The sequence below is a fragment of the Daucus carota genome, chromosome 1, assembly GCF_001625215.2.
Source record: "Daucus carota subsp. sativus chromosome 1, DH1 v3.0, whole genome shotgun sequence".
NCBI classification, from domain to species: domain Eukaryota; kingdom Viridiplantae; phylum Streptophyta; class Magnoliopsida; order Apiales; family Apiaceae; genus Daucus; species Daucus carota.
The window spans coordinates 37,855,302-37,883,277 of NC_030381.2; the positions used below are offsets into that span (position 1 = coordinate 37,855,302).

The window sequence follows — 27,976 nt, forward strand, 5'->3', positions numbered from 1 at the left end:
TGTGGGGAAAAAATATTTTTAAATATTATTTATTTTATATATTATCTGTATTTTTTAATTTATGACATGTTATCTAAATTTTCACTAATGTTTTTTTTGACTGTGTCACGTGTAAATAACCCGGAGGTAGAATCATGTCCTGGGGCCTGGGCCAGTTTCTAAATTAAGAAGTATGGCGTACCAGCATTCAGTGTATGATGCACATAATGTGATAATGAGAATGTAATTTTGTCCCATTAAAGACCGAAACTCATGTCCATGCTCGCCTAGGATAGGCACGCCACACAACACTTTAGTACTACTTTACCCTTTTTTATATTCCATCCGTTCCAAAATACACGTAATTTTAATTTTTTTCGCGTAATTTTTTTAAAATAAAAATATAGATGTTAAATTTTTATTCAGAAATAAAAATTGAAAAATAATATATAGAAGTATATTATTTTTGCATCTCAAATTTCGTGAAAAAAATGAAAGTGACATATATTTTGGGACTCAAGAAGTATTATTTTATCGAATTCTAATAGGAGATTCTGGGTATGGTGCAATTCGTGCCTGGTGAAATCGAATTTTGTTGCCAAATTTGAATTTAATCTTTTTCTCTTAATCACTTCAATTCAAATCGAATTTGTTTGAGTACGTAAGGGTCTATAATTGAAGCCAAACGCATGTTCTAACCATTCAGGTTCTGATGTTAAAACATTTTGAGTTAAATTGGATTTTGATTCCAGTTCGAGATCATTTTATTGTTAGTATAAAATCCGACCAATTCGTTAAGTTTTTTACTTTGGCCAGATTTTTGCGATATGAAGTCTAAAGTATTTCCATCGTTCGTGCATCCTGAATTAGTATAAGTTTCACGACATATTACTAATTTTATTAATCTATTATGATTATTAATTAATCAACACCAGATACGTAAAGCTATTATGTTGATAATAAAATTATGTGATTCAAATATTGAATTATCGTGAATTATTAATTAACCGAAGTTTTACTATGTGTTGAATTTTTTATCTTTGAATTATGTACACAAGTATCCGTATTTCGACTTGCACTCAAAAATTTAAAATTTTGAATTTAAATAAAATATACATAAACTTAATATAAAAATATGTATCGTTCATACTCTTTGTGATGTTTTTTTACTCAATTTTCCGGGTCTTTGAAAAACTTGTAGTTTGAGTGTTTCGTAAGAACACAAAGGAGCATCTTCAATGAGATTGACTATAATCATTAGCTAAATTAGACATGTGGGATATTATGTAAAAGTTGCTGAAACTGTAAAATATTTTGCTTCGATGGTATTGATTATATTGATTGACTATAATTTAAAAATAATATGTTATTAATATTTTAATTTATTATAAATAGAATTTATCACTTTAAAATGGTAATATTTTTAAAGACCTACAGTGGATCGACAAATATTATTATTCATAGATTTGGCTATAATAATAGATAAGTGGTGGTTACAGTTGGAGTGTCATTTTTTTAAGGCGTTGCCTATAATTTTTATATTTAATATTCTAATTAAATTGTTAGCTGAGGGTTTCACATGATGGGAGATGCTGTGAACAAAAATAATACTATCTTAGGAAGCAGATCTTTTAAGTCATAGTCACATGTCGAAATTAGAAGTAAAAGTAGTCCTCTTATGTTTGGTTGGGGATAACATGATGGAATAGAATGAAATGAAATTGTTAAAAATAAATAAAAATAACATCAATATGAGAGAAGTTTAAAAATAAAATAAATATAAAATTATTATGAACAAGAAATTGAATATACAAAAGAATCTGGGTTGCTTGTGAAATTAGGAATGTAGTCTCAGTATAGGTAAAGGATAGTCAGTATTGATTGTGCTTGGTCGGGAAAAATGTAATAAAATAAGTAAAAATAAATGAAAATAGTAAAGGTAGGAGTATAGGTAAAGGATAGTCAGTATTGATTGAGTGAGTGAACATTGTTATGATAAGATTTGAGAAGAAAATGAGTACAAGAAGGAAATAAATTTTTGAACATTTATTTATAACGTAGTGTAAATTTCATTTTATTGCTCTCATATTCATTCCCCAACCAAACATAACATATAAATATAGAATGCTGTGAATGGAATTGAAAAAAGAACAGAAGTTAAAATCAATTGTTTGTGACTTAATTTAAACTAGTTGAGAAGCCGCGCGTTTCGGCGGCTTATAAAAATTATATTAATAATTTAATGTTATTATTTGTACAATGCAGTAATTTTGTAGCTATTTATAAAAAGTATATTAATGATTAAAAATTAATATTTGTAGGTAATTTTGTATTATAAAAATCTTGATGTAATACCAATACTAATATATAAAATTGCAAAATTGGACTATAATTCATGTTGAAAAAATGAAAATAAATTTCTACACGTAATTAACAATTTAAAGCACGAAGAATCTTAATTTTATTTGTGTGTTTTTTTTTGAAAGTAATCATGTTCTTATATTGTCACCTTCCTCCAATTTTTTTGGATTAATTGTGCACAAAAACATCTAACTTAAATTCGTGAGATAGGGGTCTATAACTACCCTTACTTGTAACAACCTTTATTAATATAGTATGAACAGTCTTCACTTAAAAGTTGCTTAAACGGAGCAAACAGATAATGCATGAATAACATTATCCTGTGTACAAAGTAAATCATATAAAAATTAACAACAACAAACATTTCTGATGAACAAAACAAATACTCCCTCCGTCCCTATTTATCTGTCCATTTTGGAAGTAAAAATTTGTCCCTATTTATCTGTCCATTTATACTTTCGAAACTAATTTAATGATAGTTTTTCAAATATATCTCCATAATTTCAATTTTCAAGGCTTGACTTATTTAAAACTTGGTCGAATTCATGTTTTCAAGACATAAAATAGGAGTATTCCACCATTTTCAAGATATTGATTAGAGATATTAAATGAAAAAGTTCATACAATCAATTATTCCTTGGTATGTGTTTTTTTTTCCAAAATGGACAGATAAAAAGGGACGGAGGGAGTATTATAAAAGAATAACCAACAAACATACATCACTAATAGTTAATTTATTGATATCACCCATCAATATCATGTAATACTATATTCTCCTCCCTTGTTTGGATTTGTCGACTCCTACGCTAGCGGTCTATAACTACCTTTGCTTGCAATAGCCTTTTTTTTAATACCGTATAAACAGCCTTCACTTATTGTTGCAGATGAACGGCACCACCAAGTTAGAAATCGAGCAAGAGAACTATCACGAGAGAGAGGTAAGGTTGTGATATTGAGAGAAAAAGTTGTGTTTAGATGATTCAAAACCCTACAACCTATAGGGGTATTTATAGATGTAGAGAGACTTGTGTGCTACTCTTTATCATAATTAAATAATCTGAAATAAAATCAAATTAAAACTTTCACGCTGCTATATTCCATAAATAATCTGAAACAAAATCAGATTCTGAAACTTGCTTCTAATATATTCGAAACTAAAAAAAGTAATTCTAATTTTTGATATTTTTCATCCAAAAATTCCAGAAAATTTTAAAAAATAGAACTTAGCGATGTCAGAGGCGCCACTTACACGCTCCTCGCTTCTCCTTATATGAGTATATTGATGATTTCATCACATTTCTTACAAAATTATTCACCCCAAATAAAAGATTATAATGCGTTGCACCCGGGCTAATGCCAAGCAGAAAGATCAGGCTTGGGCATACAGGCTTAGACGCGAGTGGTCCAGTGCTTCCAACATGGGCTACCGTGTGTTTATGGGCCATATCAGGCCTTGAACTTGGGTGTCCAAGATTCTATCTAAATGCAGCAGTATATATTATATGTACATACGGGTGTAAATGAGCCGAGCCGAGCCGAGCCGAACTCTAAAATGCTCGTGTATCGTTTGTTAAAAAATTAGCGAACTCGAGCTTGGATCGAGCCAAAAATATTGTTTGAGTATCGACTCGTTAATGAATAACTCTGTTCACGAACGGCTCGCGAACCGCTCACGAACATGTCTCACGAGCTATCTCACGAGCTTTTGCTCACGAACCGCTCATTAACATACGCTCACGAACGTGCCTCACAAATTTTTGCTCACCAACCACTCATTAATTTTGTTCACGAGCTTGTTTAATAAATTTTGCTAATGAGTTAGCTTATGCTCATAAATTTATTTACGAGCTTGTTTGTTATTTAATTTAATTAAAAAAATAAAAATTCTAACAATATTTTAGTTTATGCTCTAACGAATTATAAATTCATAATAAATCATCCACTAATAAAACTCCCACATCCACGAGCCATGTTCGCCAGCTTCACGAACCATGTTCACGAACTCATAATTCGAACTTGTTCGCGAACTATCGAGTCGAACTTTACTGTGCTCAAGTTCAGCTCGTTTATCAAACGAACCTTAAAATTGTGCTCATATTCGACTCGTTTATGAGTCGAACCGAAGTCGGACCGAGCTTTTTTCGAACCGAACACCGAGCGGTTATCGAGCGTATCAACTCATTTACAACCCTATATGTACATATGTACAGAGTATGAGAATTGTGGAAATAAAAAACCAAGCAGTGAAACATTATAGGAAATGTACATTTGGCATTTGGGTTTAGTGTTAGTTTATCATTAATGCGATGTTATCATTACTGCACTCATAATTGTATAAGCTAATTATACTGTTATATGAAAATAACGGTTGTCGATTGTTGACAATGACACACACTTAAAAGCTAAGATGCATGTAAAAATAGAAGTAAAAGAGAATTCCTAGGTCTCAAAAAATTATCTTTAATTTCTTTTCTTCAAGATTACGTTGGAAATGTTAGAATGGATTCAGTTACATTAATAATAGTATTCACTGCATATATTATGAAATAAAAATAATTATTTATTTGTCACGTTATTTGAGAGAAGAATTTGAAATAAAATTTGAAATATACGGAAATAAAATACTGACCAAAGAAGAGAAGGATGAATAAATATAAAATAGATAAGTGATTAATATTAATGATGAATTAGAGAGAACAATAAGCAAGCGACAATAGCGTGTAGAGCTGCCATATTTGTGAGGCTTACAAATTGAGGAGGTGGTGGAGAAATTGGCAAGAAAATAACATGCAAAGATTACACATTTCACATTTCACATACGTTATACATACAAACGTCAAACGAAGGATCGACGCAGCTTCCTTGTTTTGTTCCTTTTCAACAAATCGTATCTATTTTATTTACATTTTTCCATTTTACTAAACTTACATATTATTGTTATCCGGAACTTGCCAAGTAAGTATTTACTGTTGTTGTACGCGTACCCGCATTTTGTTCGCCGTTTTCCTCTTATAGCTCATTCGATAACAAAAGGGAATTATATGTTTTCACAAGAAAAGGAAATACAGTTAAAACTTTCAATTTTATTTAAAATATATCTAGTTCCGATTTCAATCGAAAAACCGAACCCTACATATATTTTTTTTTCTTTGTCTTTTTATTTCCGAATAATTATACTTCACAAAACAATTATCCGCGTAAGCACGCTCAATCAACCAACCTGACCTGCGAATATGGAAATCGAATCACATCGACACCTGGTTATCAATTTATTATCATTTTGTTACTCCGTATATCTTCCACAGGAACAGTATTACAGAAATCGGGAATCGGACATAATCGGTTGAGCTACCGATTCAGGGATTAATCGAAAATCGGGGATTAATCGGAGTGAAAATCGGATTTATTTTAATATTAATATATTATTTAATATTTAGTTATTATTATATTAGCTATTTAGTAACTAATATATTTACTATATTCATAAACTCTATAATTATTCATATTGAAAGTAATATAGTATTTTAATTTTAATAATTTATTATATATATACTTCGATTAAGAAATATATATAAGGATTAATCGGTTTTCAAAAATCGAATCGGTGGCCGACCTTGAAGAGGAATAATCAGTTAAATCGGGGATTTTTAGAACACTGCACAGGAAGCATGCGATGAAATTGTTTACTATCCTGTCTCAGTGCTATTTATCTCGAGAATGGGCTTAACACGCATAATTTATAAATCATCTTAATTTTTTCAAAATAAAAATTTAAAATTTAAATATTTATTACAAAACATTTAGAAAACAGATCATAAAATTATATTTTATATACACGTCCAAATCAAAAAATGACACTCCGATTCTTATATAACTCACCCACAAATCCCCTCATCTCTTTACCTCCGCATTCTCTCCCACATTCCATTATTCATCTCTACTTGAACCAACCAAACAAACCGATACAAAAAATAATTCGAAAATAAAATACAGACGATGAGGGTTCACCCAGCTCCGATTCAAGAACACCGAAACGCGAGATGCCGCTACAACAAGAAGCAGCTCCGCAGACTCCCCCACATCTTCGCGAAAGTTCTCGAACTCCCCTTCCACTCAAACGCCGACGTTTTGGTCCACGAGACTTCCGATTCACTCCGCTTCGTTATCACAACCGAGGACGCCGCCATCGGGGACGACATCAGGGCCCACTCTGTGAATATTCACCCGGGAATCACCAAGATTGTCGTACGAGGAGGGGGTGAAGACGTGGAGGACTTGTCGGTGGATGAGCTGGAGCTTGATGTGTGGAGATTCCGGTTGCCGGAGGCGACTTTGCCGGAGATGGCGAGCGCGGCGTTCAGCGACGGCGAGCTGGTGGTGGTGGTGCCGAAGGGAGAGGAGGTGGAGGAGGTGGAGGAGAGGTGGGGAGAGAGGAGTGGGCAGTTTGTATTTGTACACTGATGTTTTATTTGTTGTGTGTGTGTGTGAGTTGTGTTATTTGAGGTTGATTAATAAGTGCCCTCATCTCAACTTGCTTTTTGAGTTTAATTCCAGGTTTCTAATTTTCAAACACTTGGTGTTTGTTTATAACAATTTTCATACTTTTTAGTTAGTCGACGGATTTTTATTTATGAATTACTACTATGTTATTCGGGATTGATCGAAATGTTTATCGTGGATTTGCGATTAATTTGTGATTAGTAAGTGTCCGAAGTGTTGGACTCAAGCAATATATTGAAACTTTTGGATGTTTGGATGTCAATTGAAAGATACGAATGTCTAGTGTCCGACACGCTCCTAAACAAATTGAGACGGGGAACTTTCTTCCTGATTTTTGGTCGGTAGCTACTTGAGTCTGAACTATCTGTTAAATTAGGCTGTGCTATAAACTAGAAAGGATGAGTTATTGATGAGCAAGACCGGAAATTATATGCAAATCAATATACTCATAGCTCCTTTCATTCTATCAGCCTGTAGTTTCGAGAATGCTTACCTTGTATGGATACACATTGCAGTAGTTTTCCCCCGAACACAGTACATGTCAATCCCTTTTTTTTTTCTTCCAGTTTATGCTCCTTTGATTTGCGCTGAGCATGATATACTAGTATTACCAGCTGTGGCAACGTTTCTCTTCGGTTGTGCATAAAGCCTTAAACTGTTCTACGTATATATGATTGCTAAATATTCAAGAATGCTTCTCTGTTCGAGTTCGAGTTCCAGACATTTCTATAATTCCATGATTCCTATTATGAATGATGACAGACATGGATATTCATTTCGGTTATTGCACAAAGGGAACCTGGAGTTGTGTTATTGAAGTCATCTTCGAGATTGTGAAATTGTTGGAATTACTTTGTTTCATTATTTACTCTCTTTTATATTCTTGTTTCAAATATAACTTTCAGCTCGAATGATGTTTAGCTAACTATTCTATGCTAATCTCCAAACTCGTCTTGCTTAGATCTCCATAGTCGTCAATTTGTGGGGATAGTTTGATGCAACAAGACTTAGACGACGCCTTCAAAGCTCTGACAAGATTAGGTACTCGCATTCCGATATCTGCTTGCAGGAGCAATACCATCAGTCCATGCCCTTTTGCTTTCAAGGTAACATTTTTTTTCCCACTTAGTGCAAAGTTAATGTTGGACCACTTGCAAACTTTACTTAAATACAGGGTGATGGGCACATATTCTACTAGTAGAAGAAGCAGGACTTGCTATTTGACACCACTATAGTGCCATACTCCAATTTATAGTGAGGACTTTGGATCAAAGGTCTGCTTTCTTTTTCGAAAGTTGATGTCTCCCATCATTTTCCTGACAAAGATTGACGTTGAGAAAATGATGTTCTGGTGTTCTCTATCTTTTTATGTGCTTGTTCTCCATGGGATAATCAGTCAGCACCAATTTCAAAAGTTTTACGTGATTTTGATGTGGTTGTTGCTGTCAATTCAATACAAAGGCACACTGAGCTTTTTCAAGTTAAAGTCGAGGTTGTAGTTCTGGACTTCATATCTGTACATAGTTCTGTGAAAAATTGTAAAAAAAATCAGTGGCATTCAGCAGGTTGATTCTTGTAACCGGACATTGTTTGCAATGGACGATAAAATGGTATGGTAGAAGTTTGTTTTACCATAGCATTACAAGATCCGGACTATGCCCATTACTTTTACAGTAGCGATATACAAACTGCAGTTACAATAGGTCTATCTGTCTGAATGAATTCCGAATTAGATAACAGCTACAATGAATATCTCCGCAAATTGATCTAGAAACGAAGTGTGTTGATGAATATCGGAAATTTAAGTATTACTGATAGTGATCTGAAACTTGAGTGTATTTGAGCCTTTTGCATGCAGAAAAATTATCCTCGGTTATATAAGAAGTTTAGACCCCTTATGACTGAGTACCTATTTTTACAATATCCAAGAGATATGAACCAGACAAATTATATTGCTTGTTCAACTATTTTTGGATCATTTTGTAGATCTCCTCTTTACCAAACAATCTCTTATCTTCTCCCTGATCATATAACTATTCAAACTCATCGTTTCGAATTTACCATTGCAGTTACAGTTCCTCCTTGAAAACAAAGAAATGAGCCAACAACAGCCACAAAGGCCTCAATATGATGCTTCACAAGATATGGCATCTGATGAAGCATCCGCCATGCAGTCTGCGGCCATCAGGAACGCTAATGCAGCAGGTGGTCTACATGTTATTGCAGGGTCAGTTGGAGGACAGGTGCATGATTTTATTCTGAAATTGAAAAACTCGGGATTTTGTGGATTTAATCTTGAAACATTTGTTTCAACGTATTTAATTTATGAACGCTGAGATTAATGTGCAATTCTCTTGCTGCATAATTCTCAGATGGTTCCTAGGATATCTTCAACTATGTTGGCTTCTATGCAAATCATTATTTATTTTCTTAAAAAAGAAAAAAAAAAGGTAGAAGAGGCGAACATCATTCATCAAAAAACTTCAGCTAGCTTTTAGGAACATCCAACTTAAACATAGTATATGTAGGAACAAGAGGCCCGAACAAAGCTATGAGCGGCTCTGTTTGCAGAACAATAAACAACTAAAACATTTGATCATGCACAAAATCGTGTACAATCTTCAGTACACTATGATCACAGTAAGCACCACCATCGACCACAATGCTTTATTGATCCAGCTAAACCCCTTTCGACAATTATGACCATTTGCCTCCACTGGCTTATGAATAATTGAGCCGTCCTAAGAGTCTCCTTCCCCGAGGTCTGGACAATCTCGGACTACAATTTTGCAACCATGGCAATCGTTCCTTCAACAAAGTTGTATCAACATTGATCTTTGTGGTTTCCAGTTGAGGCATAACCAATTTTCAGCCCTATTATGTAAAGAACCCGAAGGTTGGGCATTATCATATTGTTCAAGGTGCATCTGTGCTGAAACAAATGCATTCTCAACTATTAACACTTTCTATTGCAGACCTAACTATTAAACAAGTTGGTTTAGGTGTTCAAATTTCCGTACATGGCTGGGAAGTTTTTGATCAACTATAGTGAATATCTAGTTCCTGTCCGATTGGCTAGATTTTTTTTAATTGCCTGAGAAGTCTTTAGGTTTGAATGTAGGCAGTTGAAGAAGATGCTAATATGTCACCTGGTATTGGGTCTAAAGATGGTGACACAATAACTATTGGGGAAGCTTTGGAGGCAACAGCTCTGTCAGAAGCCGGGGACAAACCAGTGGAGATCAGCGATGCAGCTGCAATACAGGCTGCTGAGGTCAGAGCCACCGGAAGCAGCCAAATTATTCCTGGCGGTGTAGCTGCCACAGCCCAATCAGCAGCTAATATGAACTCGAGGACCACGGATGATGCAAACAAGACCACGCTTGGCGATGTCTTGGCAGTACGTACAATATTGCATCTTAATTTTGCTTGATTTATTAGCTTTTTACGAGTGTAGTGTCATACTGGCATTGTCAATATGTGTTCTGACATTATCAGATTACATTAAAATTATAGATGATCTTGAATTTCATCAAATTTAATCTGCGTGTGTATGGCTTTAGGATGCAAGTCTGAAACTACCAGATGATCAGCCAGTGAAAGCGGAAGATGCAGATCGAGTGATTGGTGCGGAGCTGAGAAATGACCCTGGATTGACAGTGCATCCCGGTGGAGTGGCTACATCAATGGCGGCTGCTGCTGAACTCAACAAAAAAATGCAGTAGATGGGATTAATTTGCTGGATACATTTTTTTCAGACATAGCCACACAAATAAATAAAAATCATGTTAGATCGTCGCGCTGGAATAACATTGTGTATCCAGAACAATGTAGTAAAACCATTTTTAAATTAGAGCCGATTCCATTGAAACGTTTCAATCACTTACAGATTCGATAAATTTTACATAATATTTTACATGTTCAGTTTAGCCGACCATTTTTAACCAACACTGTTGGAGGTGCTCTTATTTGTGCTTTGTACGATAGTATCTGAACCCTGAGTTGTACAACACTATTGATATCTATAACTATATGTAATCTTTGTAATGCTAGTGGCTCAAATCAACCGATGTTTCATTATCATATGGCCACAGGAGGTTCTTAATTATATAAATACAGTCGAAAAAGCTAAGAGAATGTACAAGGACTGGGCTGAAAATGAAAGCAGAGTTGTGTACAGGGTTGCCCACCATGTGAATCATTGAGTGAGGTGTTTTGGGAGTTTGTTAGATTGGTTGGAGGACCATCTCTGTTACTTAGCCACAAGCTATTCAATCCCCTTCAGTTTCTCCATTATGGCTTTCTTTCACTACAAAACATATGTTTACCAACACTTCATTACCATTTATGTAATATATGTCTTTGTGTTTATTAATGTAATTATTATGATTTTCTAACAACTTAGGTGATCGACCAGAAAAAATTAAATTTAACATCGAAACACCTACATCACGATTCACGGGTCAGTATGATGAGCACCCATAACGACCTCAAACAACGATCAACACCTATAATAACCTCGAAGGACCCCATGATTCCATGATTTCAAATAACGATCAACACCTGCAATGATTTCTCATGACCCCGTACCCCTCAGCAACAATTTTTAATCAGTTATTAATTCTTTTGAGAGGGTTACATATCTTTGCACTTCCATGTACAAATTGAATTGGCTTTTCAAGACTTTTGCATATACCTAAACTAACACAAAGTACCAAGCCCCCCCTCACCATACAACTTTCTCATGTAAACCTTTCTCCTACTACCACACTAGCTAGAAGTATCCGAACCTCAAATTCGAAATGCCAAAAACTCTAGGCCAAAACCTAAACATGTGTTTCAAAAATATGATCAATCCTCAAACCTCGCCTCCTCACGAAGATGATCGCTCTCATTTCCTCATGAAAAACTTCAACTCCCTCTACGATCCCACCACCTCTCACGAACCCTCCTCGTCCCCTCCTGATTTCGCCACTGCTTATGCCTCCCAACGCTTCTTCTTCTCTTCCCCGGGCCGCTCCAACTCCATCGTGGACTCCACTTCATCATTAGCATCCACCTCTTCTTCCTCATTATTGCCCGAATCCGACACTCTGAGCGGAGGCATTCCTGTCCCCACATTGTCACCCGATCCATATCTCGATTTCCGGAGATCCATGCAAGACATGGTGGAAGCCCGTGGCTTCACAGATGTGAAAACTAATTGGGACAACTTGCATGAACTTCTTAGATGCTATCTCTCTTTGAATCCAAAGAGCACTCATAAGTACATTGTTCGAGCTTTCGCAGACTTGCTAATTAGTCTTATGACAACCTCGCCGCAGCCGTGAGCTACCGCGGGGTTCAATCATCAATGTGGTGCATTCAATTAATGCTACCTTGTAGTAATATCTTATCAACAAATTGTCAAATTGTGTCTATTTTTATGATATTACAGATATTATATACTCATGTACATAAATATGGCATGCCTACTTAAATAAATGCAGCAAGCGACATTATTACAACATGCATGTGCTGGGATTTTTATCTGCTTCTACTAGCCGAACTCAACTCGTTTAACTAAATGAGCCGAGTCGAGATCTCTTAAACGAGTTCGAACCAGCCGAGTTTTCGGTCTTCGAGTTACAGCTCGTGCAATAATAGTATGTTAATTAATATTGTGATGAATAATATAATGAAGCTCAAGTACTAGGCCCTTGAGTACTATTTCCTTCCCCTGTTCCCTTGTATTTCATTGCTCATTAATGTTAATATTGCATAATAATTAACAAATACGTGTAAAGTAAACACGTTAAATGATGAATCATTTTCTTCTGAATTGGAGTATGACATTATTAGCATTCCCCACAACTTGGATTTTACCTTGTGTCTCCTGACTTGTCTTCTCCATATCCAGATTTTGTTATTGTCCAGATTCTAATAATTTCATTTCTTCTTCAAAGTATATAATTAAACATCCTAAATTGGGTCGACATGTTAGATGGCCACTCATAATTTTATTAGCTTGCATCCTCACTCTCTTGCCAACCTAAAATATGAAAGGTAACCTTTTTTATAATATTTATTCTTTGTTTAATTATTTATTTTGTCATGTTCCATCGATTATGATTAAAAAAAGTTATAAGCAAAGGAAACCAGGATGTTTACGTCCTTTATCTGGATATTATAGTTATATCATGTGCTGCCAATTTTTAAATACACTAAATATGAAATCACAAGCATAATAAAGAACATATATTACAAATAACAGTAGTCATATACAACACATAGTAAAATTAATACTTATACTGTCTAGTGTCTCATTATATTTACAATCAAAATGCATTTGAATCCTACCACATAGCCCAAAATTTAAATTAACATTATGTTTAAACACCAGTTATAATAAAGTTTCCTCCAACATCTCTCCATATATGGAGTTCTATATTTAACATATAGTACATGCAACTCGGCTGAAAAAATAACCCATTCATATGACCTAATAACAAAGCGAATCAAACCATTAATATATGAAATTTTGGAAGAGAAAACACTTAATTTGTGAAAGTATAGTCACAATACATTTTCCATCATCAAATTTGTAGTTCATGCTTGGCGAATGAGAAAATCAATACATGTACAAATTATCCGGCCGGTCGAATTCTAATTAAAGTTTCATGCAAACTTCATGAGATTCCGATCATTCTTCCTCGTTACCCGAACCCGACATCTGAGCGGAGGCAAAGCTCTGGTGTTGCATGAAAAAACGCTGATAAAAATACAAGTGCAACTTAGATAATTGTTTGCTCCTTATTGCTTGATTTTGGCGTTTTTATGTATAATCAACTTTCTGTCTCTGTTGGAGGGTGATTTGGCAGGCCTTGAAACCATAATGCAACTGTTCATTCTGTAATTTATTGCAGCAAGGAAAGTAGCGTATCTGTATCGGGTTAATTATCAAACTCATCACTGAAGTGGACAAATAGTATCAAACTCATCACTGATCTCCACGGGGTTTCAAGTGGCTAACTAAAGTCGCTTAATAGTATCAAACTCATCACTGCCGTTAAAAAATCTAACGGAAGTTTAGACGGAATGACACATTGGCGGTTGACGTGACACGTTAATAAAAAAAACTGAAGAAAAACAAATGAAAGAAAATATCATTAATTAAGCTTGAACAATGTTTGTTTTTGGATCCATCTTTCATTTAACCTTTAAACATTATGTATTGTTTTTGGAAATTCGAACAATGTATGCTGCTTCATATGTTAAATTTACATATATTTTTATTTTCATGTTTTTTTTTGGTACAAGAAACTCCAAAAGAAAATTTAAAAATATTTTTTTGCCAACAATAATAATTATAATTATTTAAATAGAAAGCATTTTAATATTATTCAAAAATAATTATAATCTAATAAAAAACATAAAAGTTAATCTTAATTGTTTAGTTAATTATATATTAAAATTTAGTTGCATGCATTTATTTAGATAATAATATCTTAAAAGTAATTTAATAAAAAATTGCATACTTTATTTCCATGTAAACTTATGCGGCATGCCACATGTCAAACTCTACCGCCGATGTGTCATTCTCTCTAAACATCGGTTAGTTTTTTTAACGGCAGTGATGAGTTTGATACCATTAAGCGACTTTAGTGAGCCACTTAAGACCCCTTGGAGATTAGTGATGAGTTTGATACCATTTATCTGAAGCGGCCGGTCCGAGTTGGCGAGTCCGAACGTGTCGAGCCGAGTTGATTCGCGAGTTCCAGCAACCTCAACCTCAACTCGCGAATGCTTCGTCCTTTAAATTGATTTGTACCGAGTTAAACTTGGCTCGTATCGGACCTGTTTCCATGCGAGTTTTGAGAATAGCCGATCAGAGTCATTCCGAACCGACACGCTCATTTAATCAACTCTAGCTAAGACTAGCAGCTATAATAACTGAAAATACAGCATCACGGGGTCTGATTCGCCACCCTTTGCTAAGACTAGTAGCTAAAATAACTGAAATTACAGTATAATGGGGTCTGATGGCTACTAATGAATGCACTGTTGTTGATTTTAAACAAAAAGTTACAAAAATAGTTGGATGAAAAAATATGGAACCCGATGACCTCTCTTCAAGAATGATGGTAGATGTCAGCGACATTTTAAATCAGAGTAAGCACGACTAAACCGGAAAGTGTACAAGACTACGATGTTATACAGAATACAGTATACAAAATTTTAGTAAAGAAAATGCTCCTAATGACATGCTCAGCCACAGCCCACACTCCACAGCATACCATGGTAGCCTGTCAATATAAAACCATTTATTCATACTTGGCATGAAAGTGTTGGCCTATACAGCCGATAAAGGCCAACTTTAACAAAACAAAACCATTAGACACTGTAACATACAATATTACAACATAAAAAAAGGTGAGTACAGACCTCAGCATAAAACACAAGAACTTAACAAAACTTAAACAAAACAGCACCATCGGACATTAAAGGAGTACGAAAAACACTACAAAGCGAAGTTACATTAAATACACATAGGTAACCATTATCATCAAGCAAAGTTACATTATCTAGATAAAACTGGAAAGACCATTTAACGTGCAGAATGGAAGTAGATGTTAACAATATCTTGAACCATAAAGATGTGCAGGAATATGTAAGATCCTTGCTAGTATATGGACTTCTAAAATATTTTTTATGCTGCTAACAATCCCAAATTATAACAAAAACATTAAAAACAAAGGAGACAAGTAGAATACTAGTCACTAGAAACATTGCACAGAACTTCATAAATGACAAAACTCTCTTCATCAACAGTCAAAACACAAAAACTAACACATGGCAAAAATTGCAAACATGTGTTTAAACACGAAGATATATTGAATCTAGCAAAGACTTCAAGAGTACATATATCAGTTCTTTAGTCCACTTTTTGTCAACTCAACAAAACTAAAGGACAAGAAATAATTCAGCAAGCCTATCGCTTCTTCGAGACACCAACAGTCTTTCCCCTGCGGCCAGTTGTCTTTGTGTGCTGTCCACGCACACGAAGACCCCAGTAGTGACGGAGCCCACGGTGATTTCTGTAGCAAACAATAAAATCAGGTATAAAGATAAAAGAGAGATCCAAATTAAGCAAGGATGAACATAATGCAGCACACTGATGAATAACAGAAGCTTGGCAAAAACTTTCACAAAACTAGCTTAACTTATACAAGTCAAGTTTAAAATGTAGCATGAGTTAACCATTCTCAATCAATACTATATTACAGTTTCAAAACAAACGTATTGACAAACCTGATCTTCTTCAAGCGCTCAAGATCATCTCTCAGCTTCATGTCCAAGGCATTGGATGTCACCTGAGAGAACTTCCCATCTTTGTAATCCTTCTTTCTGTTCAAGAACCAGTCTGGTATCTTGAACTGACGTGGGTTTGCGACAATAGTCATCAAACTATCAATTTCAGCAGAAGAGAGTTCCCCAGCCCTGTTTAAGCATAAGAAAATACAGACAGGGTTACCACGATAGCAGTAAACTGTACATCCTGGCAGGAAAATTCAGGAAAGCTCTTATGAAACTTTCAAAACAAGGATAGCTAGGGATATGAACCTTTTAAAAAACCATCAAAAAAGGCTCGCTCGAAAAAAATTAGTGTTTCTATGAGAAATTTATAATATAGAGACAGACGAGACACTTATGTTGCAAACATTTAAAAGTGATCACACAATTTGGTACTGGACTACTGGAGTATACAGTTTGATGTACGAGGGAAAGCCATTGACAGCATCCATAGTACACAATAAATACAAAACTTTAAAAACAACAAATAACAATAATCAGCTATATATGAATATAAAATTAAAAATGTAACATAATGTCTCAAACCAGAGATGCAGATATGCACAATGGGTTTTCTGATTTAAGTTCCAGATATTTCAAGTTATAATTTATTGATTCCTTTGGTTGGACAGTGAATTTTAATTAAACCAAATGGATGTCTCGGAGTAACTATAAACTTGCACTAATTATGCTTATTGATTATGTATTCTTCAACCAATTGACTAGTAACACATCCAAAAACTTGATATTGGCAGCAAACACTTATCAAGTTTTGTAAAAACACTTCCAACAATAAATGAAAATAAGCACATTAGTGCAAAACAAACAAATTCACCAACCCAAAAGACCCCAAGGTAATACTGTAATGAATAAAGACAGAGCTAGTTATCTATATCACCTTCAAATTTCATACCGATAACACAAACACAATTAATTAGGTCTTGCAATATTAATTTATTTTAAATAATTAAATACCATTTCCAATACTACCTGCTGACATTATACAAACTTGGTTTTAGTTGCAGATCCAAATCAACTTTGCAAGTTTATGCTAAGTGTCAATATAAGTATGTAGTTGAATCGAGAAGTGGTAAGAAACAACTAATTATCCCTTCACCCAAGAAACCAACACAAGCAAACTTGATTCTAATATTGTTCTCCGAAAATGATGGAAAATATTGGGTAACCAAAACCAATTAATTAATAGGTAGAGGCTAACAATTATGCCTCTACGTCTCTTACCCTATTATATTTCTTCATTTTACGATATAATCCATCTTTGTAACAGCAATCAGTTTACTATCATAACATTAGGTACACTAAATTCTCAGAACATAACAGCACTAAAACCATTATTTTCACCAAACCCAAATAACCCAATCTAACAATCAGTAACATAAACAATTTACAAACTAATCAAATAAAATACAAAACGAATTCCCTAATAAATAATCCAAAAACAAATTACAAAATCAAAAAAAAAAAACACCATAATTACCTCTTGTTCATGTCCACGTCAGCTTTCTTGCAGACGATGTTAGCAAAACGCCGACCAATACCTTTGATCGAGGTCAGCGCAAACATGATCTTCTGCTTTCCGTCAACATTCGTGTTCTGAATACGAAGAATGTGCTGAAAATCCTCATTCGCTACCAACGACTGCAATAACAATTGTTTCAGACCCGATTATTAGATACAGACAACGTGTGTAATTGTGTGTATAGATTGGTTGAGAACAGCTTACCATGATTGCAGCTTCGGAGTTCGAACGCGCGGCGGCTAGGGTTTGCAAATTATGTCGAGTGCAGAGTGGAGGCAGCTGGGTTGAATAGAGTGTTATATACTGGAGTGCTCATGGGCCTGTTGAGAAGACCTACTGGGCTTTGTTTGGGGAGTTGGGCTTCTACATATTTTATACCTTTGTTTTAGACTTAATTTTGAAAAATATTTTTCTTTGAATATATTTTTTTGTAAAATGTTTTTAGAAAAAACGTTTTTTATGAAAATTATAGGGAGAGATTATTTTCATTGAAAAAAATACATTTTTGAATCTTATTTTTGTGAAATTTGTTTCCACAATTTCTAGTGAATTTTCTTGAAAAAAAAATCAAAACAATTTCCCAAGGACGTGAAAAACTTTTTGAGAATTTTTTGTTTGGAAAAGTTTCAAGAGAATATCCTTTTGGGATTTTTTTCCAAAAAAATTCGAGATAATTTTCCTGCAATATATATATATATATATATATATATATATTATTAAGAAGTTTTTTGAGGAATTTTCAGAATAAATATTTTAGAATATCATTGATTTACTTGGTTTAACATTGAATATTTCATCATTTCTAATACAATGAAAATTGAAAACTCACCTATCATATACACATGTCTTTACGCAAATAATCTCATGTGAATATTTCATTCACGTTATACTCCAATTTTTTAACAAATCTCTTACACAAATTATTGTCTCGATCAAATATAATATTGTTTACATATACTTGCACTTATATCATATCATTTTTATGAGATTTGTAAAATATGACTATCTCCAACATTTCTCGTAAAATCTTTTTCAAGTAAGAGTTTGTAAAAAATATCATCCATATTTTTTTAAATGTTTTCTCGATTCATGAAAAAGTTCAAATAATGAAACATAACATTTCGGTGATCTTATTTTTAAAACATGTTCCCTGAATACCAGTTCTAACTCTTTTTTCAGGAAAACACCATCACATCTTTGTAATTTTTAAAACTCAAATGTGCTACCAATTGTAAGAACATTATGATAGTTTCAAGTCTGTGAATACACATAAGTTTCTTTATTGAGAATGATTTTGAACAATCAATATGACTTTTTTCTTTATAACAATATCATCCTTATCTAAACTACTTTTTTATCAACATATATTGGGGCCGTTTGGGTGGGTTTAAAATAAGTGATTCTTGCTTAAAATAAATAAGTGAAGTAGAAGTTAGAAGCAAGATAAGACTTATAAGTGATTAAAGTGTTTGGGAAATAAGTAGAAGTCCTGAAACAAAAGCTAGCATTCCTAGCTTTTTGTAAGTGCTTCTTGACTTATTACACAAACGGTACGAATAAGTGCTCATAACTTATAATCCAGAAGCTGGACTTATAAGTCCAACCCAAACACCCACATTATTTATATACTGAAGACTGAAGTTATTTTTATATTTAGGAAATTTACTCAAAACACCACCATTTTTAATTTTTTTTAAGAATACGGTTATTTTGAAACTTGTTTTCGAATTTACTATTTTCAAAAATATGTAACTTTGATTTTCAATAAGTGTTGTTGTGTTATTTATGTTTGTTGTTTTATTTATTATATTTATCAACTAATGTACGTAAGAGAACATATGGGTAAATCTATGAATCCTTTGTTGAATACTATTAAGAATTGCTCGAAGTGGAAGATGCTCAAGGAACAAGATGATCTCAAGCGTAAGCAAAACACGAGGAAGTCTGTTAAAAAAGTTGAAGCAGACTTGTTTACTAAGCAGCTAAAATCAGTGGCAAATACCGATACAAATATTGTTGATGAAAAAAATGAATGGATAAGGCGTCGTTATGTCAATAATTTGTTGAACCCTGTAAAAAAAATATTTCGGTGAGATATGTTCAAGAAGAATGGTAGAAAATTTGAGATGTACATGGATGAAAATCCTTCCAATATGTTTGAGGAAAAAGATTGAGATTTCATGACAAAAGAAGTTATAGCTCATTCAAGTCAATAAACATACGGGAAGGGGGGACAGCTCCATATTGGAAGGATTTTCATCCATGTACAGGGGAACAGCTCCATATTGGGAGGAAATACTGCCCATACTTTGGGGAAAAAATTCAGTTAGCTAAATAATTTTATATAATTTAATCAAAAGAAATCATTTTAATATAACATACGGGAGGTGAGAATATTACAGTATGAATTATCATGGTGTTTTTGCTTATAAGTGAGGTATCTTAACTTTGATAATTAACAATAATTAATTACAAAATTAATATTTAAATCTAAAAGAATAAATGTTATATAAAGAAGTTTTTAATAAAATGTATTAATCAAGAATAATTATAATATTAATGTTTATGGTTAAACAATTTATGAAGTACTCCCTTTGTCCCTCCCATTTCTTATCGAATGGGTTGGGCATGGAGGTTAAGAAATAGGAATAAAGTAGTGAAAAAGAGAAAGAAAAGTGGGTGAAGTGGTGGGACCCATTGATTTTTAATGTATAAAAAGAAGATAGTGGAGTAAAGGTAGTGTGAGAAGGAAAGAAAAGTGGAGAAGTGGCAGCACTTATTGACTATTTTTGGTAAGTTTTGTAATATAAAGAATTGGATGGGACACCCCGGAAAGTGTAAAGAAATGGAAGGGACGTTTATATTATAAATTTTTACTTGAGTTATTAATATAAGTTTGATTACCACTTTTTATACAATCATCTACGGCCCCCAAATTTATCTTACCAATAAAAATGTTACTGTGTAAATAATTTTATTTTAAGGTTAGATTGATATGTAATAGTTAAATTAATTTTTTTAATTAAAAAATTGAAGGATGTTGATGGTGTTCTTCGGTGTTCATTATATAAGGACGTTCTTAATATAACAATGTTCTCGATAGAGTGCGACCACCCACATATATATGTGCAAAGATTTTCCTACCAAAATACCTAATTATATATAAATATTTTTGCATTCATACAATGATTCAAAATATATGATACTTTATGCATATATTAACACCTTCATTTAATCATATTGTTGCTGTGAGTTCCATATTGTTTATTGCATATATGATATCATTCGCATTTGCCTACAATTTTTAGTTAGTATTCATAAGAATTTTGTTTGATATTGAAAAGATCACTCAGTTTGAGAATGAAGTTCACTTGATTTAGTCTTTGAACTTCAGTATTCCCTTAATTTCTCTGTCTGCATTTTGTACCTGACACCCCATGTACTTAAATTTGCTCAAATCTGTAAGTAATTGCTTTAAGAGCCTTTAAACAGTTTAACTGCACTAACCTGCATATTATTGTAATGCATATAAGATTGTAGTCTAATGAGTTTAAATTGTCACCTAATGTTTGGGATTGTCATTATACTTGACAGTAATTGCAAATTCCTTGTGGGTGATGTTATTTCTTCTGGTAGACTACTTATTATTAGGCAGAAAGGCTATAGTTTACTGGAAAGATTGTTACTCCCAAGTTAGTTTTATATATTTTATTTTTTTGCTTTCATGTTAAGAAAATTATAATTTACCTGGGTTTTATGTTTCTTGCAGGATAAGTTGATTCCTCTAATGTTGCCTGTTTGCCGGTCCAGTTAGAGGTTATTGCCATGAAAGCCTTTGGCAACTCCAGTTGCAGAGACAAAAGGAATTTACAAGATCCGCATGCTCTTCGAATGAGGATGCTGACAGAATTTCATATGGGAATTGGAACTATGGATACTATTCTCGATGTTGGCTAAATTGGAGATGATTTAATTTCTGGTCCTTAATATGTAGTCGTATTTCTTCATTTCGTCAGTGTTCTTGATTGTCAGTCTAATTCATACTGTAACTATTAATTGTATACTTGGTAACTGGTTTGAATGCCTTGGTATCTTGTGATCTCTTTCGACTATAATATTATGTTCTGGACTTGTGAATGTCTGTGATAATTTTCTTTTGGTTCAACTTTATCCTACTGCATGCAGTGGAACGGCGTAGAAGCTAATTGTATAGAATGAAACAAAAGTGGGAAAGAGGGAAAGAAATATAACCCGCAAGACTCCCTTGACTTGTTATAAGCCACACATTTCAAATTTGTAAAATTGCAATTAAGAACTTCTTGCTGAATACTGGATACTGGATTGCAAAGCAAGAATCAATACTCAAATTGGAATGTAATGATACATGATTCTAAATTTATAAGCTCGAGCCAAAACTAGACATTCTCTTTTTCTCCCTAAACCAACAACTCCGAACCCAAAAGCATCAGGAAGGAGAGATGCTGATGAATCACTAGGAAAACAGACTTATACAGTGCTTGTTCGTAACAAATTGAACAGGCAAATGTATAATCTAACTGCTTATAAAAAACTGGATATATATGCAGCAACTGCCGTCCTTTTGTGCTCAGAAAATACTTAACAGAAATCGCCTCCACTTATAATTTTAAAATTTGATCTATATGGGATAGAAAACAGATTGGAGACATATATCATCCCACAATCCAAGAAAAGCATGGAGGCCCATAACTAGACTTTATTCATCAAGTGGCTGTCAGACTTTCATGAGCTCCTTGCGATCAGGATGAAGACAGCAATCCTCCAGCGCAGGATCTACGAGAAATGTGAAGGAAAAATATCAGCAAGCAAGAAACACATCTGATGGCAGTTACAATAGCAACCTGGCCACCTGGTATGTATTTGTTCAGCGAAACAAATACATATGCACCGATGATCGATCCTCAACTTAAGCAAACCCATGATGAATTCTCAACTTAAACAAAATGGCAAAATACTAACGCTTCATGCTTAATTCTGTGTATGAGCACAAGGAGGAAAGAAAGAAGAAGTAATAAAACTCACAGTGGAGTGAGGACCTCAGAGACTTAGACTGACAGAAAATCTGCCTCATCTGAACTCTCCTCATATATAATGAAACTGGTGTCATGGCTATCTTCATTGCCACTTCCCAGGTCACTATTGTAACAGCTATCAGATGCATTCACGAAGCATGATCCATCAGACATATGACAGCTCAGCTGTGATGGTACATTCACATCATCACTGCCAATCATTTGTCCAAATTCAATAAAACTGCAGTAGAGGAAATGCATTAAGCACTTTAGGTGGAGCCATTCTATATAATTAACTTTACTCTGCTCAAGTTTCAAAGAAGACATACTAACCTTCCTTCAACTGGAAACTCGGCCTGTAGGCAGAAGTTAGGCCTTTCTCCATATAATTGCTTTGCAGGTATGAAGCTGCATATAGACCATGAAACTGTAAGGCAAACAATGGCATTGACCAAAATATCTACAAGGAGAGTAAAAACCACCTTGGGTCGTAACACCTGCTGCACCAGTCTTCTTCGGATGCTAGACCTTCCCGGTTGGACACATCCTGTTTAAGTCCAAGTGAATAAAAACAGGGAATTCATAATTGATAACTATGAAAGGGATTAATTAGAAAGTACCAGTTCTCGACTTTGGGTTTCGGAAATATAATACTACATGAAATAGGAAACAATAAAAAAAGTCCTACTCACAAGATGTCTAAGAAACTTGAATTCTCCTGCAATAATTGCAGAAATAAACCTCTCAACTTCTGCCTGCAGGTGCACACAAATAGAGACTGTGAGACACATTCACCAGTGTGTGTGCAGAGAGAGTGAGACTCTGCTCATACCTTTCTGAGATGCATACAATCCCGTAGAATTAGAACTTCCAGCAGGTTCCCACCTGCACCCCCGATAAGCTTCCTGAATAGCAAGTGTTCATAGCAAAGAATGACCAAAAAGAGATTTTAACTTGCATAATGGGGAAGGAGAAAATATTGATTAACATAGTTTAAAAAGGAAAGAGGGAGTAGGATAACAAACATACTTCAAAAAAGCACCCGATATTGAGTAGGATGTGGAGAAGTCAAGGTGTTTCAGCTTACGGAAACCCTGCATGGTTATATATAACACTCAATCAGAGAAGCATCTCCAAAGCACTTAAAGGAACTAATTCATATGCATTGAGGGAAAGCAATAGTAATATTTATATACCAAATTACATATATGGAAACAAGCAGCGCTCCTTATAAAGTTAAATCATCCATTAATAGTTCTTATAATCCGCTTAGCACTCATACCAACACCAGGGGGGAAAGGACCCCTGCATTTTGTCCAATAGGTAGTTCCCTGACATCTATAGAGTGACAATAACTCTACTAAGTTTCCAAATGTATAAACATAGTCTCCTATAAGAGAAAACTGCCAGATTTTCCTAAAATATGTGAACTCCGTATGCTTTTGATTTATTAGAAACTAATTTCATGAAAGACTCGAAATACACTTCCACTGCAGAAAAATAAGTCGATTGACATGCCAAACTCAGTCTGCATTACCAAATGGGACACTCCATTTCCAGTACACACACATACTGACTACACTTTTTAAATGATCCTTTGGGCATGTCGTCCAGATCCATATGATACAAGCACAGTGATGCAAACGGGGAAAAATATTATGTCACTACTACAGACTATATTAGTACTATATACAATCACATACAATAATTTAAAGCTTATATGTTCATATAAGGGAGATTTCTTGCTGCTTTCTGTTGATACTAAATTATTGATAAAATGTCATATAATCTATCAGAAATAGAAACTATGAAGAAGGTACCGAAGAAAAATGATCAACTACCAACTACTAAGTAATAGCAAATTCCTCATTACTAAGATGAGAAAGAAAGCAAACACAATCACAAAATGGGAAATTTTCCACTAATACAGCATTAAATTACCTTGATAAGTGCCAATACTTTAAAGTCTTGCAGCTTGAACCCACGGAGTGCTAAACAGTTGAGGTTAGGGCAATTTTGCACAAAATCACTGCAGGTTGGGTTCAATTTCAAACTGTCATCTCTACCTACATAGAATACAACGAAGGTACACTTAGGTCTGTAATAAAAGAAGTTACATGTATAGAGTATATTACCTGTCTTGGAAGATTCAAAAAACAGACGTTCTATCAGATGGCAATATTTGCTAACTGACTCCAATGTTTGCCTCAATTCGACATGACTGGCATGATAGAACATTCATTCAAGTTGCAAGAAATTAGCATTTACTCGTGATGAAAAGATGCAGAAAATGGTTGCATGATCCTAATACGAATGACAGCCTGTTTGTTCGTAATGTGTGTGTGTGTGTCTGTGTGTGTGTGTTGGGGGGGGGGGGGGGGGGGGGGGGGGGGGGGGACTTACAGGCCAACAATTTCCAGATCGAGGAGAGATGGACAGACTGATAATGCTGCAGAAAGTGCTGTATTATCCACTCGTTCAATATTATTAAGATGCAACCTTCTTAACAGAGCCCTTAGAATAAAAGAAAATTTTATGAGATATAAACTACCACATCTAGTGAAAATAAAACAATTTTTTTCTCCAAAAAATTGAACGCTACCCTGGAGCGCCATTGTCTGAGCTTAAGGAACTTAGGCACGACCGTGAAAGAATACACGATTCCTTCCCTTGTCTTGATCTTTTATCATTCCATGAGAAACCAGATACGTCGGTAGAATTCCTCATACCATAGATACACGGCTGAGAAGAACCAAAAAATGCAGTTGTACCAGGCATCAAACCAAGCTTTATAGACCTGAATTTAAGGGATATTAATCAGAACATAATTCCAAGGAAGCGCATACATTAAATAAATATAGAGGAGTATAAAAGTCATAAGGTACAATTAAAATCAATACAAAGCTTGTTGTTCAATATTTACAGAGATTCCTCAGTTATACAACAAGTAAGATCATTAGAATGGCAATAATAGCTTAAAACCATAATTTGATCCCCGCATATTAGTATTCATTAATTCATCCTCTTTGTAAGTAACTTAGATTTAACTTGATCCAGCAAGAATAAAGCAGATCTATTACAAGTTCACAAGTCCTAAATGTTTTTATCTACCAAGACTCAGTCATCTGTTTAAGAAGACAATTATAGAATAATAACTGTTACAATCCAATTCAGCAAATGTACCTTCCCAGATTCTGAAAGCAACGCTGCTTATAAAATAACTTATTAAAAGCAATACTGGGTAATGGATATAAGCTAAAAACTCAGTTTAGAGAATATATCATTATCATTTATAATCACTTACTTTTCTCGTACTACTTAATGAAAGCTTATGTTGTGTTTGGCTGTGAAGAATGGAACGAGTGAAAATAAAGGAAACCAATCGAGGTAGGGGGGAAGTTTCAAACAAAAAAATGAGTGCAAAATTTTGATGATATGATTTGAGAAGAAAATGGGTATGAGGGAGAATGGAGCATTCCTTCACATAATGGGGGGTTTGAACTTTACTTTAGTTGTTAGGAATAGGATGGGGAAAGGAATGATACTTTTAAACATATAATCATATATAGATAATATCATCATATCTCATTCCATTCCTTTATACATCCCCTCAACTAAAATTAATTTGAGTTCGCGTTCCCGATTATAGCAAGATTGGGACCAATGAAGCAGGGGCAAGAAGTAAGATAAATAAGAAAAAACGTATATGACAAATAAGTAGAGAAATCATACCGCAGCGCTTTTCCAGCTCGTTGGATCATTGTGGACACTACCAGATTATTGACTTTCGGGATTACTGTCATCAAGTCAATACTGGCATAGCACAGTGGATCCGAGGCACACTTGTGGAAAAAGGAACAAGCCGCCGCTGCAAAACATACACTTTGAGTGTCCAGCATCGAGAATACCTGAAACCAGCATTGCCAATTTACCAAGACATCACAAAATTGATATGTATCATCATCACCAAAAACCATAAACTTCTTATCTAATCAGCGCATGCCAGTTTTGCACCGTCACCGATTGATTTCAGCCTTCCTAAATTAGAAGGCGATACTGCCAAATCTCACACTACGGTAGGCTTTCAATAACAAACTGGTATACCAGTACATTTACTAAAGTCGTTCTATATTTCAGTTGTTAAACAGTAAAACGGTTGTGCTACAATATAATTATCCTCATAAAAAGCTTTACCCTAAACGAAACCGGTAACTTAACATGATTTCAAAGCTCAAGTGAACGAGATACTCAATTAGGCTTTCAAGTGAGGTGAAGTGTCTGAATAATGAATATATGTATTGGTCACGGTAAAAAGCCTTTCCCTGACACCCTCAAGACTTTCGAGATTTTAGGAGAACTGGCCACTTAACGGGTCTATCTACATTTTCAATGTATTCGAATTATAATTCGGTTTCCATAACGAATTAATACAAAATTATAAACACAAAAATAAAGTAAAGGACCTTAATAGTAAGATCAGGAGGTAGGGGCCAAACGACGGCGTTGTGGAGATAATCACGCTTCCGAGCAGATCGCTTCCCAGCTTCAAGCAACACGGAGCCTAACCGCAGAGCCCGCTCAATCATAACACTGTGATCACACTCACAAGATTCGATCAAATTATCAAAAGCACGATCAAGTAAACAAGTAGTAGTCTTATCAGAGAGAGACAAGAAAGATTCGAGGAGAGAATCTAAACGGGTCGGATCCGAGGCCATGGGATCCGGCGGGGGGGAGGCGGTGGCGGAGAAGGGGCGCTTGGATGCGGCGGAGCAGGGGCGGTTGGTGTGGTGGTGGAAGAGGAGGGTATCCATTTTGAGTGGAGGGAAGGGAGGTGGGGCCCGGGCGGGGGAGGTGTGTGAGAGTAATTTAATAAATGTAGTTGTAGATAGAGGTGGCCAAACGAACGAGTTTGAACGGCTCGACTCGTCTCGACTCGCTTTTTAACTCGTTGAATACTGGTACGCCGCGAGACGAGTTATAACTCGCCACGTCTCGTTAATCTATACGAGACGATCACGAGTCTGGGTTTGAGAAAACGCGCACGTCTCGTCTCGGTTCGGACGTATCGGCACGCACGCCCGCCTCGTCTCGGAGTGTCTCGCCTCGTGGACTCGTCTCGCCTCGTGGACTCGTCTCCACATCTCTGTCTGTATTCTGTGTATTGGTCCTAAAACATTTTACACTACCAAGAGAACCCAAGCTTTGCTAC

The 27,976-nt window shown here is 34.8% G+C and overlaps 5 protein-coding genes across 10 annotated transcripts; 3 read left to right on the plus strand and 2 right to left on the minus strand.

Annotated features, from left to right (window-relative positions):
* The first annotated feature begins 6,223 nt into the window (after window positions 1–6,223).
* Window positions 6,224–6,912, plus strand: LOC108206423 (uncharacterized). Its single transcript, XM_017376729.2, has one exon. It carries the CDS (start codon window positions 6,337–6,339, stop codon window positions 6,799–6,801), a length of 465 nt encoding a protein of 154 aa, XP_017232218.1. The 5' UTR covers window positions 6,224–6,336; the 3' UTR covers window positions 6,802–6,912.
* A 234-nt stretch (window positions 6,913–7,146) lies between these two features.
* On the plus strand, window positions 7,147–10,769 carry LOC108206406 (late embryogenesis abundant protein 47). 5 transcript variants are annotated; one of them, XM_064082694.1, is made up of 5 exons: window positions 7,147–8,114; window positions 8,237–8,332; window positions 8,910–9,083; window positions 9,962–10,240; window positions 10,404–10,769. In XM_064082694.1, the coding sequence occupies exons 3-5, from the start codon at window positions 8,937–8,939 to the stop codon at window positions 10,563–10,565; spliced, it is 588 nt and encodes a 195-aa protein (XP_063938764.1). In that variant the 5' UTR covers window positions 7,147–8,114; window positions 8,237–8,332; window positions 8,910–8,936; the 3' UTR covers window positions 10,566–10,769. The 5 variants fall into 5 exon arrangements, with proteins under 5 accessions (XP_063938764.1, XP_063938763.1, XP_063938765.1 ...); XM_064082693.1 differs by having other exon boundaries at window positions 8,237–9,083; XM_064082695.1 differs by lacking the exon at window positions 8,237–8,332.
* Window positions 10,770–11,403: 634 nt separating this feature from the next.
* LOC108198164 (transcription repressor OFP12) lies at window positions 11,404–12,517 on the plus strand. The gene has a single exon (XM_017365937.2). The coding sequence runs from the start codon at window positions 11,643–11,645 to the stop codon at window positions 12,168–12,170; it is 528 nt and encodes a 175-aa protein (XP_017221426.1). The 5' UTR covers window positions 11,404–11,642; the 3' UTR covers window positions 12,171–12,517.
* Window positions 12,518–15,596: 3,079 nt separating this feature from the next.
* LOC108200924 (small ribosomal subunit protein uS13z/uS13y/uS13x) lies at window positions 15,597–18,051 on the minus strand. The gene is made up of 4 exons (XM_017369234.2): window positions 17,918–18,051; window positions 17,672–17,832; window positions 16,132–16,320; window positions 15,597–15,917 (listed from the first exon to the last, which is right to left on the minus strand). Exons 1-4 carry the CDS (start codon window positions 17,918–17,920, stop codon window positions 15,812–15,814), a joined length of 459 nt encoding a protein of 152 aa, XP_017224723.1. The 5' UTR covers window positions 17,921–18,051; the 3' UTR covers window positions 15,597–15,811.
* A 4,003-nt stretch (window positions 18,052–22,054) lies between these two features.
* On the minus strand, window positions 22,055–27,974 carry LOC108205307 (F-box protein SKIP17). Of its 2 annotated transcripts, none has more exons than XM_017375220.2 (13): window positions 27,228–27,974; window positions 26,497–26,672; window positions 25,367–25,561; window positions 25,168–25,278; window positions 24,900–24,985; window positions 24,706–24,830; window positions 23,794–23,858; window positions 23,597–23,669; window positions 23,457–23,519; window positions 23,247–23,311; window positions 23,098–23,172; window positions 22,775–23,005; window positions 22,055–22,525 (listed from the first exon to the last, which is right to left on the minus strand). In XM_017375220.2, the coding sequence occupies exons 1-12, from the start codon at window positions 27,576–27,578 to the stop codon at window positions 22,798–22,800; spliced, it is 1,593 nt and encodes a 530-aa protein (XP_017230709.1). In that variant the 5' UTR covers window positions 27,579–27,974; the 3' UTR covers window positions 22,055–22,525; window positions 22,775–22,797. The 2 variants fall into 2 exon arrangements, with proteins under 2 accessions (XP_017230709.1, XP_063938783.1); XM_064082713.1 differs by having other exon boundaries at window positions 22,384–22,525; window positions 22,775–22,975; window positions 27,228–27,663.
* Between the last annotated feature and the right edge of the window lie 2 nt (window positions 27,975–27,976).

Excerpts from the sequence above, each read along its gene's own strand:
- LOC108206406 (XM_017376700.2), top strand. The coding sequence starts at position 7,836 with ATGCAACAAGACTTAGACGACGCCTTCAAAGCTCTGACAAGATTAGGT. Across the intron at positions 7,947-8,909 it reads CATGCCCTTTTGCTTTCAAG|TTACAGTTCCTCCTTGAAAA; the intron begins GTAACATTTTTT and ends TTACCATTGCAG. Across the intron at positions 9,084-9,961 it reads CAGGGTCAGTTGGAGGACAG|GCAGTTGAAGAAGATGCTAA; the intron begins GTGCATGATTTT and ends GTTTGAATGTAG.
- LOC108200924 (XM_017369234.2), bottom strand. Across the intron at positions 16,321-17,671 it reads GACGTGGACATGAACAAGAG|GGCTGGGGAACTCTCTTCTG; the intron begins GTAATTATGGTG and ends ATGCTTAAACAG. Across the intron at positions 15,918-16,131 it reads GAGCGCTTGAAGAAGATCAG|AAATCACCGTGGGCTCCGTC; the intron begins GTTTGTCAATAC and ends TGTTTGCTACAG.
- LOC108205307 (XM_017375220.2), bottom strand. The coding sequence starts at position 27,578 with ATGGATACCCTCCTCTTCCACCACCACACCAACCGCCCCTGCTCCGCC. Across the intron at positions 26,673-27,227 it reads CTCCTGATCTTACTATTAAG|GTATTCTCGATGCTGGACAC; the intron begins GTCCTTTACTTT and ends TGCTGGTTTCAG. Across the intron at positions 23,006-23,097 it reads GAGTTTCCAGTTGAAGGAAG|TTTTATTGAATTTGGACAAA; the intron begins GTTAGTATGTCT and ends CCTCTACTGCAG.
- LOC108206423 (XM_017376729.2), top strand. The coding sequence starts at position 6,337 with ATGAGGGTTCACCCAGCTCCGATTCAAGAACACCGAAACGCGAGATGC.
- LOC108198164 (XM_017365937.2), top strand. The coding sequence starts at position 11,643 with ATGCCAAAAACTCTAGGCCAAAACCTAAACATGTGTTTCAAAAATATG.